The 17,752-nt window shown below is 40.3% G+C and overlaps 1 protein-coding gene across 2 annotated transcripts in view; it reads left to right on the plus strand.

Annotated features, from left to right (window-relative positions):
• Window positions 1-27: 27 nt before the first annotated feature.
• The window catches only part of STYX (serine/threonine/tyrosine interacting protein), a 28,418-nt gene continuing 10,693 nt past the window's right edge, over window positions 28-17,752 (plus strand). The window contains exons 1-10 of one of the 2 annotated variants that reach the window (XM_014936830.1): window positions 28-319; window positions 10,282-10,314; window positions 11,147-11,200; window positions 12,167-12,264; window positions 12,948-13,008; window positions 14,362-14,398; window positions 14,959-14,998; window positions 15,082-15,132; window positions 15,654-15,726; window positions 17,071-17,164. In XM_014936830.1, coding sequence (XP_014792316.1) covers window positions 263-319; window positions 10,282-10,314; window positions 11,147-11,200; window positions 12,167-12,264; window positions 12,948-13,008; window positions 14,362-14,398; window positions 14,959-14,998; window positions 15,082-15,132; window positions 15,654-15,726; window positions 17,071-17,164 — 598 coding nt within the window. In that variant the 5' untranslated portion in view covers window positions 28-262. Of the gene's footprint in view, window positions 320-10,281; window positions 10,315-11,146; window positions 11,201-12,166; window positions 12,265-12,947; window positions 13,009-14,361; window positions 14,399-14,958; window positions 14,999-15,081; window positions 15,133-15,653; window positions 15,727-17,070; window positions 17,735-17,752 lie in introns of those variants that run through there. The other variant, XM_014936829.1, reaches the window with a different exon arrangement.

Below are 17,752 nucleotides of genomic sequence, written 5' to 3' on the forward strand. Positions count from 1 at the left end.
GCGCGCGCCGCGGCCGTTGAGGGCGGGGCCGCCGCTGAGGGGGCAGGAGGAGGAGGAGGGAAAAGGCGGCGGCAGCGGTAGCAGCAGCATGGCGGCCGGGCGTGAGCGGCCGAGCGCGCCACCGCCGCCTTCTCCTCCTCCTTTTTCTTCTTCGCCGCCTCCTCCTTCTTCTCCTTCTTCTCCCGCCGAACCGGAGACCGCCGGCCCGCTGTCCAAATAACCGCTGCCTCGGTCCTGCCTTGGAAGAGTAGGCGCCCCGGCCATGGAGCTCGCCAAGCCGGCCTTCCCCGCGCTGCCGCAGGCCAAAGAGGACTCGGAGGTGAGCGGCGGTGGGGAGTTGGTCAAGGGTCTGAGGAGAGAACAGGCCCTCCTCCGGCTCCCCCCTTCGTCTCTGTCCCCCTCCCCTCTTCCCTCTGCCCTGAGGGTGACAGCCCTCCCCGCTGTCCCCCTTTCCCCTGGGCCCCACTGGGCCTCGCTGGCCGTCTGCCTGCTCTGGGGGCTGTTAGCCAGCCTTGCCTGCTGAAGAGAAGGTGCCTGCTGTCACAGAAGCCCTCCATCCGGTTCATCTCGCCTGGTTTTTGCCCTCTGGTGGTGGCCACCCCCCTTAGTTTGCTGTCCCTAGTGTCCCCTCTTCTTCCTTGCTTCAGGGTGTCATGGCCTGCCTGTTAGTAGCCCTTTTGCTTTCCTCTCCCCTTTGTATGGTCACCAGTGCTGTCCTCCATCTGCTGCTGGCTGCCAGCTTGTTCCTTTTTGTACATGCAGAAAGGTACCTGCGCCTCCCCTTCCAAACAGTTGGTGCCTACTAACTCTTAGACACTCAAGCAACAATTTGGCGCTCTGATGACTCTGCTGGGGAGGCATTTTTATGGTGTTCCTGAGCCAAGACTTCTCTGCAAACTAAGACAGGTGGCAATATCTGCTAAGACTAAACTGCACCCCGCGTGGTGTCAGAGGAGTCGGGTCAGTGTGGTGTCTGATTTCTGAACTTGGCTTAGCTTCTCACCCTGGATACTGGTGGTGTATTTCCATGTGTCACAAACAGCCCTGAGCGTCCCGCTTTGATAGTGTCAGATATTTAATGCAAAATGTCACAGTGTTCGTGCAGGGAGTTGACAGTGTCTGAGCTCCTCAGAGGTCTATAGACTGTTGCATATTTCATAAACGTTAGCATTTACTTGTTTAAATTGAGTTATGCTTGAGTGCTGTTATTGTGGTAAGTTACCTGAAATACGGTATTTAATATGTTGGGGGTTTTTTGGCTTTGTTGTTAAGATTGAATACCCTCTTCACCTTAGAGCTATGGAGGTATTTACAAGTCACCTTGATTGCTTTCAGAAAGTTGTAATCAGTTGGTATCTGAACACAAATTATATACCACCCTGTGAGGCTTATAATTTGTTTGTTTTTAAATATCTTTTCTTTCTGGAGAAACTGATCATATTATCTACAGTTACATCTGAAAATGGCTAAGTAGCCTGGATGGCTTTTTGAACCTGTTTATAACTAGGTTGGCTAAAAAGGAGCGTGCAGTTAAAATAGTTTTAAAAACAGAGGTCACTGCCGGTCGAGCAGCTCTTAGCTGATGAAAACTGAAATTATAATACGGTGTTCTTGGAGTGGATTTTATTGTTTGCCATTTTCATGTGCTTTCTCTCAGTAGTATAATGTATAGAATATTAGAATTTCACACACTGCAAGACCATAGTGGAGAATTTCAAGCACTATTTTTAAAAACTGTAAGGTAATTTTTTTTCAGCAACTTAGATTTGTGCATGACGTGGTCTAAATACACTGTATTTAATATTTGGGGGAAACAGAAAAGTTAAAGTCAGTGTGAGAACGTTGGGGTTCTTGTGGAGTGAACTTTTCAAGCAAAGGGTAAGATACTTCAGCCTTGGGCCTTCAGCTCAATCCTTAAGAAGAGATGGTTTGGAAAAGCAAACTAATTAAACTAAAATCATTCTGCCCACAAAAGCTAGTTATTCATGGAAAGCTGAAGATCATGTCTTCTGTGTTGTTGTGAAGAGGCTCTTTAATGAGGAGTACTGTCTATTATTTCAGGAAGTTGGTTATGTATGGTTTAATGCTGTCTTGGTACGTTTGATTTCAAGATATTGGGGGGGAAGTGGAAGAGATAAATCTTGGGGAATCCCTAGTTCAGTTCCGGATATAGGCTGCTCCAGAGTAAGTGTGACTTTGTGGTTGTTTTAAGGCAATCAGACTGCCACCCCCTAGCTCCCTTCTCCCTGCTGACACTAGTAACCATGTGACAGCTTAAATAAGAATTAAAAAAAAAAAAAAAGACACATCAGTGAGCTGATCTGGTTGACTGCACAACTTCACACTCCCTAGTGCTGGCACAAGGAAAAGTCAGAGAGCGGGCAAGGCTGTCAGTTGAGAGGGTGAGAGCAGTCTGTGGTTGGATTGACTTGGCAGACTGCAGAAATGGATTCGAGATAAATAGGTCGGGTTTCTGGCCTGTAGATTGTTTACAATGTCCCTGATTTCGTATGCAGTATTACACATTGCTGGATTTTTCAACTACTTGGCTATTGGTACTTTTCGGAGCTTGTGAAATGCCACGTTAAGAAATGCTGGTGATATTTATCAGCTGGAGCGAGTTATGCCTTCTTTGCATTCCTGGGCTGATACCATCTCGGCAATTAATGGATCAGAAGTTTGTTCTTTTGAGTACTTTTAGTGACAAGTGTCACTTCTTTTTTTTTTTTTCCCTGCACTTAGTGTGCACTTAGAGTTCGTTCAGGTGGTGAAACGATATTTGTTAGAGGTCAAGCACAGCCAGGTATTTGCCAGCATCTGCCACCCTTGGGTACAGCGTCTGTCAGCGCAGGCTTCCTCTGCTCCGCTCCGGTGCGCTGGCTGTGGCCGGGGTGAATTGTCCAGTTCTGCAAGGTGAGCTAGTGATGGCCAGGATAAGCCAGCTTCCATCTCTCACCGGTGAGTCTATGGTAGTTAAAAGCTGAACTCCCTTTTTACAAGTCCTTATGTCATCTGAGTATTTTCTAAATTTAATTTTTAGATATTCAACACGTAACTCGTCATTCTTGCACGGCTTTTCTGGTGGATGCCATGAACATCTGTAAACTCTACGTGTTCTTTTACAGATTGGTGATAGAGAATATGTCAAAGTCTTATTAGTGATCGTACATGGCATGGAAACCATTTCTAAGCTTAGATTTATATGTCTTTTTCTAAAATTGGCATATTTTCCAAGTTGAGGTCTCAAACTTCCTTAAATTTGAGAAGTGTTGAGTTTTTTCTTTTTCCGGTATAAGCACGTATGGCTAAAAATTAAAGAGGGTCAGGTTAAAAACAGTGCATAGTGGTATAATGGTACTTAGAGATCTTACCATCTTTGGAAAGACGGTAAATAAGAACTGGAATAATTCAAGGAATTTAATGAAAATTATGTTCCCACTAAATTTTAAACAAACAAGTGAAATGGTAGGATATATGTAATGGGAAGATAGCAATAATTACCAGTTCAATTCTTTGTTAAAATGTTAGCATGCTTGCTTGTGAGCAGGCTGAGTAAACTAGTATTCATCATGTATTTAGATTATTATTTTTTTTAGGACTCTTCATGGGTTTTGTAATGGAATTATCAGCTTATTAACTAAACAGTCATATTTGCCTTTTTATTATTCATGTAAAAACTGAGCTCTCTTTAACACATGTTTTTTTGAAGAAATTTACATTTCTTGCCAGCTATATTTAGTCTAAAATGCTAATGTATTTTTGACTGGTTTTAATCTGTGCATTTAATGCAGTCCATCTAAAGGGAGAAGAAATTTCTTAAACTTTAGTATTGCTTTTGATAGGAAACACAAATAACCCCCTTAAACATAGTGATTCCCCTTCTCTGCATATTCTTTAAAATAAGTTGGAAGCCTGTATTATTAACTTTATTTTACCTGCTGATGTAACAGAGCAAGAGAAATTTAAAACAAATGCTAAATGCTATCAGGTGACAGATTTTGATCCTAACTCTGTGGGATACTATCAGACTATTTTGCATATATCAAAAGAAGCGCGTTGTGGCAGCTGAAGTTGAGGAGTCTTGTCAGTTGTGATTAACTTACGCCTTGCATCCCTGGGAAGCCTATGGAAGAGGCTATAGGCATCCACACAGACGTGGAGGTGGCTCACAACTGGAGGAGTTTGTAGAAAAGGAGGTTTTTTTCATCTGAATGAGGATTGTGAAGAGACCTAGCCGGTCCTTGACTGTCTCAATATAGCCCAACTCACTAGGCTGTAATTAAAATTTAAAAAAAAATTAAAAAGCATGAAAAATTACATACTTGCACCATTATAAACAATTCTAATAGTAATCTCACTACAATTTTTCCTTTACTGGTAAAACTTGTTCTTTTGTGCTCATTCTACAGATTTTTTTGTAAAAAGTGAATCATCAAGCCCTATTATTTTAGTGGGTAGAATTGCCGTGGGGTGAATGCAGGAGAAATACTACTAGAAAAAATTCAGATGAGTTTTGGCTTCTCTGCAAGTCTGTTTAAAAAGGAAATAATACAAAAAGTGTGGCAGTCCTGCCATTTGACTGTGTGCTTTGTGTAAGCCAAAGAATTCTGCCTTTCCTCCTTTATTGTGCTTTAATGAAAGCCAGTGCTGATGATCCTGTGTGCTAATGGCTAGTTAAAGAGCTAGTAGAGGTTTTGGATTAATGTTACAAAATGGGACAAATAGGAAACATTTGTTTCTTATCTATGTTATATTTCTACTTTCCCTTTAGGTGCCTTCGCCTGCCTTTTGCCCTTTTCTGTGCCTTATGTTTGTCTTTGCTAAAGTAACCTTTATTTTCCTGTTGTACTCTTCTTCCTTCCTCTCTGTGCTCTGTCATTCCCACCTGCTATTGTTTTTTCTCTCCACCTTCCTGCTTTTGTACTCCTTTATGTTTGCAAAAGCAAAAATGTCTGTATGATGAAGACTTCCCAATGTCTCTTTACAAATACACAGCAAACCCTGTGAAATGCTGCTTCCCAGCCCTTGTTTACTGGTGCTGAGCCTGACCCTAAGTGGGACCTGTGACCGAGTGGGGACTTGCCCTTACAGCAAAGCCCATCTAATAGCTGGCTTTGCTAAAAAGTGGCTTTACCCGTCCTGCCAACCACCCAGCGTTGTCACCGGTTTTGTCCTGATGCAGATCTGACCTGTAGTGACCTGGAGCAGGGAGCTGACTGGGTAGACAACCAGCTTTGCTAAAAAAGCTGTTAGTTTGGGGCCATTATAGTTTCCTGGGTGAGGTGACCGTAGGATTAAACAAGACCTCGGGTTATCGGCGCTGTTAAAGCCTTCCCTAGCCCTGCTTTATAGCTCTGCTCTTGTTAGTGGTGTGTCCACATCTTGAGTGAACAAAAAGAGTGGGTTTAATTTTTTATATTTTATATACCTGCGCTAGGACTTCTGCCTGAAATATACCTATACGCATATTAAAAAAAAAAAAAACAAACACGCAGCTTCTCTCTGGAATAACTCTGTCCAAGAGTATGAAGTATGACCGAAACTGAAGATGTAGTCTTTGTAGCTGACTTAGAGTGCCTTAAAGCAGCATGCATCACAGTGACAGACATGGCAGGTTTCAGTAATAGGCAAATATTCTTCTTGAACTTGTTTTGAGCATATAATTTGTCTGTCGTCTTGTTAAAAAATGACAAATGAGTATGCTCTACTACTCCTTTACTATTTCATAATTTCTTTTTACAATTGTTTGTTCCATTTTACAAAGTCCATTGGTGTAACTTTATTTTTGTACAAGTCTTCAATGATAACATGTTGTCCCCTCCTTTTTGTTGGACTGTGTCAGCTGGGAGGCTTTTTTTCCAAAATATTGTCTAAAATATTTTCAAAACCAATCTGTGATCTCGCTTTGTTCTTTAAATTAGACTTAAAACTGCCTCAGAATTGAGCACAAAGCTTTTTTTTTGTCAAGGTAGTCTTTAAGGGATCAGGATCCATCCACAATCTGAGTTGTACCCTGCTAAGGAGGGGTGATAATAGTGTTAGTGGTTAATATAATCATGCCCTCTGACTGCTCTGATACACTGTTTAGCTGTAATTTGAATTTCCTGTACAGAGCAGTACAAAGTTGCAGCCAAGAGATGAGTTGGGCAGAGCAGATGAAGGAACTGAAGCAGGTCAGCAGAACGTGTGGCTGTTGCTGCCGTAACAGTTGTCTTCAGCTTTGATTTCACAGCTTGTGGAAGAATGTTGTACCAGGGTTGGAGGAGAGACTTTGAGTGTTAAAGCTTATATGAATATTCCACTAGGCAGGGAAACAAATTTAGGCAGGAGGATTCTGACATCACTGGGTTTTTGAGGTACACAAGGAGCAATCAATCATGCAGAAGTCTTGCTGTGATGGATTGTGATGGGAAGAGAAATCTGTACAGGGGGGTAAATGATGCTATTAATCAACAGCTGAAGGGCTGTCTGAGTATTGGGAAAGGGGGAGAAACTCGCAGTGGTCAGGGAGGCTTTACTAGGAGTCCCATGTGGCTCTTCGAAAGGACTTGAGTTGGCCTTGAAAGCAGTGAGTCATTCCATGGTGGCTGGTGCCCAGTGATGCTGGGCAGATAAGGAGCAGCTCCTAGAAGCCTAGGAAAGATACTTCTTGATGTTGGATTCTCCTTCTTTAAACTATGGATTTGATTTATTTTACTGGGGTTTTTTTCAGCACCTTTGAGAGCTTCTTCCTTCATCTAGGGCAGTTGTGGTTTGCAGGCTCTACTAATTATAAGGCAGCAGCAGTTTTAACCATAATAATGGAAGTGCAGTGCTGCGGGTTGCCTTTTAACCAAAGCTGAGCTTCGGCAGAGTCTGACTGGGATTTACCTTTTATATGTGGAAATTAGATGGGTCTTCAGACTTAAGCTGTGGGTTAGGGACCAGTTAAGCGTTGCTACCTATATCTGTTTCACTACATTCCTTCTGGTGAGGTATATGCAGATTGATAAGGTACATTGTGGTGCTGTGTTTAAAAAACACAGTCTTTGCTTTTGAGCATAGACAAGTTTCAATGTCAGTGCTGTTAAACCGTATTATTATTTTTAAAATTAGTTTTTATATTAAGTCCTAGCCAAAGTCACTCTTTCAGGAAAAAGTCCCCATGTCAATTGCACCTGTCAATGTTAGGTGTCAGGTTTTTTGCCATGAAACTGCTCTTCTAAAGAGGAGCAGGTATAGCTATGGCAAAATATTTACAGAATAACTGTAAATGTTGGCAGAGTAACTCCTGATGTAGTTTGGATATTGGTTACCAAGAAGCTTTTTATAGCATAGACAAATCTCACTTATTCATTCATATCTTCAATTTATTTCAGCTAGAGATTGGCTGTAGGTTAGAGAGGGGAGATTATTCCCTTTTCTCTTCATCGTCGCTTCATTCTGAGACAGCAGTTAAAGTGGTTGGGTAGTCCCTGGAGTTCCATTTGTGCAGAATACAAACCACAGCAGGTATGTGCTGTGAACACCCCCAGCAAAACAGCTGAGCTATCTTTTAAACTTGCCCATCAGTGAATCACAGTCTAGTTTGGGAAGATCTGTCAGAGATGAGTGAGTGGTTCCTCTTTAAAATTTTGGGATTGGGGTGGGGTTGCATTCCTTCTCTTTATCTTGTGAGTATTGAAGATCGCTTCTTCCAGTGAGTTGTCACTTCTTCTGTAGAACCTACCAAACGCTTAGCAGCAAGGAGTGCTGTTACTCTGTCCAACTCTAGCATCAGCAGTCCTTTTCTTAGCTAAATTCTTGTATTTGGTCTGATTAAAAAGAAAAACTTTTAGTTATTATTTGTCTACTGGATGCTTCAAACATTGTGGAATTCATTCATCATGTTTTCCTTAAAATGAGACCTGTTTGGGTTCAGTCTATATTAATAGATTTGGGATTTTTTTTTAACCATTTTGCATAACACTTGAATAATCTGGCATTGTTAGTTTTAAAAGCCTTGAAGGGCTGTCAGGAAATCACCAGAATCACTCTTTCAGTAATTTGTGTTACTTGCCTCAGATTAAATACTTTCTTTATACATCATTTTCGACATATTTACTTTGCAGACTAAATCCCACTGGAAATGGTGCCTTTTTGATTTCTTGGAGAACATTGTCTGGAGCCAACACTGACATTTTTCTTCTTGTTCAGAACATCTGTGGCATCTGTTGTCTTTTGGGTTTTGGTTTCCTTTGGATTGTATATTGCTACATTTTTACCTATTCATTTTGCACAATTTACAGCTGTTGGGACTAACACAATTTCCCGCTTCTGATACATTTGAAAGGAATATTTATATTGTATTGTGAAGTCCCCCTTGGCCAAAGCACTGATGAATTTGTGTTTATGCTCCAGATTAAGACTTTTAAATTCTACAAGTATATAAATGGAGCAATAAACCCACTTAAGGGCTTGTATATTCCTGGAGTAAGGCTTAAGCTTTTCAGAGCTTATTACTCATAATATTATTTTCATTCTTGGACAAAACTGTGTTTTTCTTGCTTTTTGAGTGAATTATGCTTTCGTATACACAGTGAGGCAACAGGATTATGCTAAAACACTCTTAGCCTTCAAAGGATATAGTTCTGTAAATATCATCCTTTTGCCACAAGATTTCTACTTTCTACTACCAGGAGCTTTTATTATTACAACTGGAACATGCAGAAATAACTGCCTCTCTGTGTCTTTAGTGAAGACCATTTCAGTGCATTTTATTTCTGTGTTTGCACTTCCATTTTTGGTAGTATTCAAAGAATTGTTTTGAATGGCTTAATGTTTGCTTTCGCAGAAGTGCTGTCCCAGATTCAATTCAAGAACTTTATTGATACTAAAATCCTTTCTAATTCCACTACCAAGGACTGGCAAAACCTCACTGTGTCTGGAGGAAGCACTAAATTTTTCTTATGTGTCTTAGGAAAAAGAGGGTTAATGTGAAATTGATGCTACAGGTACAACTGCACGTGCTAAGGTGTCTAGAGTCCTGGATCTTTCTTGGTGTAATTCTGACCACACTTCGAAGGTAGAATATTTAGATTCTAACTTTATCATAATTTGGAGGAGATTGGAACATCAACAAGAACGACATATGGCAAAGTTTTTTCTTAGCTGCCGATGTGTGTGGATCAACCAACAAAGTTATGTAAATAAATGTATGCAGTCTATTTGATATGATATGTTTGAATATTTTTTTTTTTTTCCCCTCCAGCTGGTAACTGTGATCTCAGATACAACTCCTTCGTGTGTGAGGGTCAAAAATGAGTAAGAGCCTGTTAATAGAGGACAGTGGGAGTTGTAGAGAAGGAAAGACAGGAATAGAGTCTGCCTGAGCATTTTTTTCTGTTCAGCTTTGGCAATTCTGTAAAATGCTGCAAAGGATGAAAATGTTGATCCTGGCATTTGTTCTGGACAGTTCTGATAGATTGAGTTGGATGATAGCAAATAGTCAGCTGGGAAAGGCTGGTTCCCCAGTAGAACCTTCACAAACTGAGATTTCTGAGTAGAGAGAGGTCTGAGATTCTGTAGGAGGATGTGATGTGCTAGCAGTGAATTAACTGAGGTGGAGTATTGTGTCCTTGTGGCTAAACACAAATGTATGAGTTTGTTGTGCAAGGATCCTTCCCCCTGTAACTGTCTAGGGTGGAGAATAGTGGAGATTAACAGCTTGCTGTGTTCATAGAGAACATACATTTCTAGAATTGTTAAAGCTAAATCCTGAATATTCAAAATAAAGTTAGTTTGAATATATTAAGTGAGGCAGTGTAGATTTTAGGGGAGTTACCTGCTATACTTGTTATCTTCTGGTTTTTTGGTGACTGTAGGAATGTACCAGTGAAAGGCATTTATTTTTTTCTTCTGTGGCTAGTACAGAATGTCCTAAAGCTTTTTTCCTTTTTTTTTTTTTTTTCTCCCCACTCTAGAGGGAAGTTCCTAGGCAGAAAGCTAAGGTGTGGATGTACAACACACTGGCTGTTCTGCATGGGCTTCATCACTGATGTTGTAGAGTCATAGAATCATGATAGAATCATTGCAGTTTCTTCCTATTAGTTTCAATGTAGTGTTTCTGGCACTTGAGTGTTACTGGTCTCCATGTGGAGAGTTAGCACCAAGTGTAAACAACGTGCCTGTTGCACAGCAGGTAGCTTATACAGTCTGCAGAAAACAGATTTTAATTCTTTTATGTCACATGGGCATATAGATCTCTGCCTGAATGTGTTTTTCCCTTTGTGTGTCTAAATGTAATTTTTTTTTTTTTTTAAGGATTGGACCTATCCTATGAGGAGAGAGATGCAGGTATGACACTTCCTTTTTCTTACTGAATGCACTAAAGGTTTTGACTCAAATGGTAAATGAAAGTGCCCTGTAAAGGAGCTGGGATCAAAATCAGTGTCAGGAGGCACAGTGGGAGATATGTGAGAATTGCCTGCTTAGGGTGCAGGTGTGATTGCATCTCTGCTGTGCAAATACAAAAAAAAATAAAATTTAAAAAAGTAATTTTGTCCTTTCTTCAGAATGCCCCAAATGCTACATTTTTGTCTTTGTGAACATTTTTATAAGGCAGTTGCTTAAAATGCATTGAGACTTTGTTTTTTTAATTTAAATTTGCTTGGAAACGTGTTCTCAAATAGGATAGACAATTAAAATTTTCCTACCATGGTGTCAGCTAAATCTCTATACAAGATAAGATCTACAGACCCACATGTCTTTATTGGTGGGGAGATAAATGGTTAAAAACTGATATTTTCCTACTACTAGGACAAAGCTAGAAGCCTTACCCTGTGTGTATCTTTTTCCATGAGAGCGATTTGGAATTGGTATGCAAAGTTAGAGTTCCTTTCATTTGATCTGGGGCTGGGTAAGATGTAGTAATCAAACTGGAACTTAGTCCAAATAAAGGACTTAATTCCTGTTCCAAAACAAGATCTCCTCCACAAAGATCCTATTTCTTTTATGTTGCCAAACCAATTTTTTTTCCCCTTCGTCCTGTTACAAATGACATTTGATAACACATTTCTCACTAATATGTAAATTAATTGTTTCCAAGGCCGTAGTTTGAGTTGAGTGCAATGTGTTATTTCAAATAATTTTGAGTTGGTATTAAATGTCTGTTTTTTCTGTCCCCTAGGAAATTTTACCTGGGTTATTTTTAGGCCCATATTCTTCGGCTATGAAAAGCAAGGTACGATGTTGTGAATGGTGTCTCATAAGGAAACTCTGCTGTGACAATTTGTTCCTGTGGTGATATGTTCAAGCGTTATCTATATAGGTGTAAAGTCAGCTGCAATCCTGAACCAGAACATGAAAGATGCCAGAATAGATGTAATACATTGTTTATAGGATGGACCTTTTAGCCTGTAGAATTATCAGGCTGGGGCTGGCGTCTGTGTTTTCTGTAACAATCTTGTGAGCTAAAGGGTTACTTCAGGAGAAAAATGAAAAAAGAGCCCTAATTAAATAAATTCTTTGTTGTGGCTTGAAGTTGTGCCTGCATCTGTACACGCACACACGTTTGTGCTCCCTCAGTGCACTTAGTCAGTTTTACCTGCTCCTTCCAAGCCAGAGAAAAGGGCAAGTTTGAAGTGACTCAGACACTAATTGCTGTGAGCATTCACCTGTGAGCTTTTTGTATTAAAAATTGAGACCTGGGAACTCACACGGACGCAGTAAAATAAGGTAAATATCTATCCACAATAAAATCAAGCACTGCTAAGACAAAGCTTGAATCTGCAAGCTCACCTTGTAGTTTAAATTATCTTAATTTCAATGGTCTGATTTGAGCAAGAGCCCAACACTACCTGAGAATTACTACATTGTATAGGGACTTGTAATTTCAGGCAAAATTGAAAGGTGGGCAGAGACAAATGAGTTCATTGAGTGCTGCCTTCACTGCCTGTTCTTTTTATCATGGTTAAGAATGCTTTTTTTGCAGCTCCTAATGGCTGTGGTTTTGTCTTTTTGAAAGATAAAATTTTTCACGCTATGCTTTGAATATTAGAAAACTACCTCTGGTTTTCCTTGAGGACGTGATATAGCCCTGTTGTGTATTTAAGTATAGTTTTTCTTTTTATTACTGTGCAATAGCTGGATTCAGTAATTTAAAAAAAAAACAAACCAAACCCACTCTGTTTGTTTTCTTTTTCCACAGCTACCTATACTTCAGAAACATGGAATAACCCATGTGATATGCATACGGCAAAACATTGAAGCAAATTTTATTAAACCAAACTTCCAACAGTTATTTAGGTGAGAAATTATCATAACACACAGACCTGTAAACAATGAAAAGTCTTAAGCACCTTATTCTGTATTAATGAGATTTTGTAATGTTAGTGTTCTTTCCAAATGCTTTCACATTGTAAAGACTATTTGAAAAATGTGCTAAGGTGTAGGAAGACTTCTAAATCCAAACTTTATTCAACCTGTTGGACTCTAGGCATAGACAAATCTGCAAGTTGGAATTTTCCATTAGTTTGCAGTAACTGTCCTCAGTTCTAACGTTGTTAGTTCTTAGAAAACATTTGAGGTAACTTAATCAGAATATGTATCTCAGAAAAAGTTGTGTAGAGTCCCAGGAAACAACACACTCCTGTGTTTACAAACTAATGGGGAGCAGGTGAGTACATAGTACACTGCTTTCAAAGGCGAGTCACCTGTAGAGTAGCACTTGTGAATTTCTTCTACTCTGAGAGGTGACTTTGGCAGGGGATGTTGGAGAAGGTTCCTCACTTGCTTTTTTCATAAGGGCAGTTCCAGAGGTTCCTTGACTGTAGAATTTCTGGAATTCAGCCCAGAGAGTGAAGGCACGAGGGTGGAGCTGGCTTCCTTCTGTAGGTCAGAGTATTGCAGTGGGGTTGAATCAGCTGCACGTGTACAGCTGGCAGCAACTCGGTGTTATTGTCTACTCACAGCAACTGTTTTCCTCGTAGGTATTTAGTCTTGGATATTGCAGATAATCCAGTTGAGAATATAATACGATTTTTCCCTATGGTAAGTATTTGTGTGTCAATGGGAATGGTTTGGGAATGGAGTTTGCCCAGTAAGAGTTTTCTGAACTAACAGCTACCAGTTTCATGTTCTGGAAGGGCTACGGACTCTTAAATGATGTTATGATTGCTGCTTTAGTAAGGGTAATTAACTCCTTTTACAAGAATAGAAACTGAGGCAGAGTTGTAAGACCTGTATCTTTTTTTTTTTTTTTTCTTTGAGACCATAATAAAAAAGAGAGATTGGTCTCAAAACGAAGAAATCGGGTCATGGGGAAACACTGGAGAACTTGGCCTGTAGGAAACTTCTTTGTTGAGCCCGAGAGTATTTACATCTCTTGTATCAAATCCTAAAACAAATACCACAGAAAATAGTAACTAGTTGGGGTAACTAACAGCATATCGACGTGTTTATTGTAGAGGAATTAAAATAATTTGATGTTAAACAGTACCCATTACATATTGATGTTTGGAAATAGAATCAACTATGAACTTAGTTTCAAGCTATGTTTTTGTATCTTGATTTTAGGTTCGTTTGCAACAGATCAAAAGCATTTTGTTCCCCCACCCCTAAAAATCCCCAAAGCCCCATCAAAAAGCTCTTCTGGTTTCCCTGCACGGGGTAGGGTTGGTCATGATTTTGCAAAACAAGGCAACAAAACAGTTGATGATTTGCAGCTTTTCTAAGATATAATGCAATTTGATCAAATTGCATCCTCTGCAAATCTCACAGTTACTGACACCCGAGTAGCTCTGTGTTGGTTGAATTTTTAAGAGTCTAGTCTGAGTTTTCCCCACAATAAATTATTTAGCTTTTGCATTTCATCTGCCCAGCTGTCTCAAGCTGGCAGTATTCCACAGACCTCACTGCGTGACGTTTTGCCTTAGAGATTGATTAAATAATTTGATAATTGAAAATATCATTGGAGAACTTCTAGGAGGACAGAGGTGGCAGTAGAGTAGTCCAGGCTGTATTGCTGTTGATGTGTGTGGGTTTGGGTTTTGTCCCCCAGCAACTTTAAGCAAAGATGTTGGGAATTTACTTTTTATTCTAGTGGCGTAATATGTGACGTGATGATTGTAAAAGGCACACGTACTGGATTTTTATGCATTTTTGTTTCTAACTTCCTGCTAGTTTTTCACTGATTTTTATAGATAGTTCAAATATAGTTTTATAGATAGTACAAAAGGAATATAAATGTCCAGTTGAAGTGATGTCTAAGTGTGTATAACCAGAGCGCATTATTGTCACTGTATATAAAAATCTGATACAAAAATGCTACCAAATTTAAATGCAAGTAGCAGTGACATTGAAAATAATCTGAAACTTTGATTCTTGTATTTATTTTTTTTTTAGACTAAAGAATTTATTGATGGAAGTTTACAAAGTGGAGGTAAAGTCATATTAACTTTTTTCCTTATTTACTAATATATTGTCATTAAAGCTTTAAAACTAACTTAGAGGCTCTTAAGTATGAGATCTTCTTAACTTTGGGGTTTTAATGTGCTTGACTTGAACTATATTATACAAGTTCAGAGCAAAGTGTTCTTCTTTCCTTTTGCCTCCAACTGGAAAACAAACCTCTTTGTGTATCTGCTTTGTTGTTTGTGTTGGTTTGTTTTTTTTTTCCAGTTCAAACACAACTGTATTATGTGTGAGAGGTTTTTTTGTCCCCTTTCTAAAGTAGGGCCTTAAATCTGTGTTGTGGTCCTGGAATGCCGATTCTATTACTCAAAATCCTCATAGAAGCAGGAACTTGTGCTTCTGTATCTCAGGACAGTAATGAGCAGAGTGTAGTTAGCGTGAAGAAAGACACACCAGTTATTCCTAGGATGTACCTTGCTACTGTGTAGTTCTCCACAACAAGGAATGTAGCTTATACTTCAAAGAATTTTCTTCAGTCTGTCTAAGTATTGTTGATTTTGTTTGGTTTTTTTTTTCCCTCCTTCTCAGGAAAAGTTCTTGTCCATGGAAATGCAGGGATATCTAGAAGGTAGGAAACTATCCATCCTGCTTATTAATCCTTTTTTAGGCTGTGGAAATACATTTTACTAATGTTTTTTTGTTTCTTTTCAGTGCTGCCTTAGTTATTGCATACATAATGGAAACATTCGGGGTGAAGTACAGGTAAGAACAAAGCGTGGGCACATAGATAACTGTTGGTCTGAAAAGGCTGAAGACAGAGAGTACTTCAGAGAAGCAGTCTGGCATGTCTGTAGGTACTCATTTTTTAATTCAAGTGATATAAGTGAATAATAATTTTGGAGGGAACATAAACAGTCGTGTGTTGATGCACAAGTCAGTTGTTACCCACTGAGATTGAGTGAAGACTGTATGTGGGGCAGAGTGTTCCATTTCACTGCAAGTGTGTTTACATCCCTTCTTAAAGGAGGAGTAGCCACCTGCTGCTCCTGGGAACAGGGTATCAGCCTATGGGAAACTAAGGGGGAGGCCCTAAGATGCTGTTCTGAGTGGTGTAGGGGAGGGCAAATAGTATTTTACAACTGGTCCTTCCTACTTTGGTTGGTATATAAGGAGCAGTTAGTGGTATATTTTCAAAGAACAGATAAACAGAAGGAAGACTCATAAAACCACAGACTTCTGTCGTTTGTTTTCCACTGAAGTATTTTCTCTCTCCTTTTCTTAAGGGATGCATTTACTTATGTTCAAGAAAGAAGATTCTGTATTAATCCTAATGCTGGATTTGTCCATCAACTTCAGGTGACTTGTTTTTTTTCTTTTTTCTGGTCATGACTCAAAAACCATTTGATGCATCACCTTCCTGTAAAGCAGCTGTTTCTACTTAGGCTTCACATCTACTGTGTGAGTAGTAGAGCTTGGGAGGAAGGTGGACGGGTACCCTCATTCATTAGACTTAAGCTTTAGACAAAGCAAATCCAGGAATGGAGGAGAAATTAAAAATCCTGTTTTGTGCAGTGATTAAGAGGCTCTGAAATGGCTTAATTGGTGGTTAAGGGAAGTGTGTGGCACGTAGCAGTGATGCTTTTTGACACTCGCACTCGTAGGTGATGACATTCACAAGTCTGAAGCAGCAAACAGCGGTGTCAGGAAGTGGCTTTATCATATTCCAGGAGTCTGTTGGGTGAATGTAGGGCAACCACCAGGCTTTAGGGGGCTGGAGCATCTCCCTCACGAGGAGAGGCTGAGGGATTTGGGTCTTTTTAGTCTGGAAAAGAGAAGACTGAGGGGGGATCTGATCAATACCTATAAATACCTGAAGGGTGGGTGTCAGGAGGATGGGGCCAGTCTATTTACAGTGGTGCCCAGGGACAGGACAAGAGGAAATGGGCACAAACTTGACCATAAGAAGTTCCACCTAAACATGAGGAGGAACTTCTTTGCTGTGAGGGTGGCAGAGCCCTGGAAGAGGCTGCCCAGAGAGGTGGTGGAGTCTCCTTCTCTGGAGACATTCAAACCCACCTGGACACGTTCCTGTGCAACCTGCTCTGAGTGAACCTGCTTTGGCAGAGGGTTGGACTAGATGATCTCCAGAGGTCCCTTCCAACCCCATGTCATTCTGTGATTCTGTGAGGTTGAAACAGATCTGTAGTATCTCTGCTATTACTTAGGTGGGCAGCAACAAGATGATTATCTCCTGAGTTTAGGTAGTGTTTTTTTTAAAATCATTCCCATGAGGATTTGTGTGGTACCAAAAGCGTGACAGGTCACTGGAACACAACTTCAGAGCTGTCTATGGTTTGTCCTCATAAAAAATCTCTGAAGCCGCTGTGTTCTGAGTTTGTGTTGTTTCTCTCTCTGAATTGGCTGCTGGGGAAAACGGGGAGTTCTCTAAACATTCTCATAGAATTTTTTAATGAAAGTTTACTCTCTTCCTTAAAGATGACAAGAAATGGCTTTAACCTTTCTTTTGCTCTGTCTTCCTGATGATTTTTATCATTCAAATCAAAGCAACAAAGAACTCTCCTCTAAAATCCCCACCTTGCTGTAAGATACTCTCTGGTCTGCCCTAGTGAACTCTCGGAATTAGTGCTCCTCATCCTTGCAAAGGATTAATAGCAATATGCATTATTGAACTTTTTTCAGGAATATGAAGCCATCTATCTAGCAAAATTAACCATCCAGATGATGTCACCACTGCAGCTGGAGAGATCCCTCTCGGTTCCACCTGGTACTACAGGTCAGAAGCCTCTGCTGTTGTGTGTGATGCCTCCTCCCTTCCCTCCCCGCTGTCAGGAGGTGCCTTTTGCACCCTCAGCCGTGGTGAATCTCAGAGTTTGGGAAGGAGATGGTGCAGTTGGTGTGCAAGACACCCTCAAACTCTAGTCTGCTGTACTTAAATATTCTGTTCTCCTATGGTTGAACTTTCCTGTGGTGTGACCTACTGGAGAAAGGCCCCGAGTTCCTTAGGGGAATCAAGAGTGATGGGCTGAAAGCAATATTCATGACATAATCACTGCCCTTAAAATTAAGGCAATTCCTCTGGAAAAAAAGCCTTAGAACAGATAACAGGGGATTTGGGCATGTAAAAAATGTTACCTTAATCATATAGAGTTGTTGCAGGAGCAACCCGTGCTGAAGGTCAGGGAAAATGGAGTTTGGTGAGAGATGTGAAGGGAGGGCAAAACATGGTGGGTTGTAGGAAAGTTCTCCTCCCTGTGGAGAAGTGTGAGGGAAGAAAAACGGTGTCAGAAGTGGCTGTTCAAAAGCTGAGTGTCTTCAAAGGGTGTCACAAGAAGGCGGTGACAACTGCCCTGTAGTTCTACTC

Source organism: Calidris pugnax, unplaced genomic scaffold (assembly GCF_001431845.1).
Source record: "Calidris pugnax isolate Ruff unplaced genomic scaffold, ASM143184v1 scaffold10, whole genome shotgun sequence".
Lineage (NCBI taxonomy): Eukaryota > Metazoa > Chordata > Aves > Charadriiformes > Scolopacidae > Calidris > Calidris pugnax.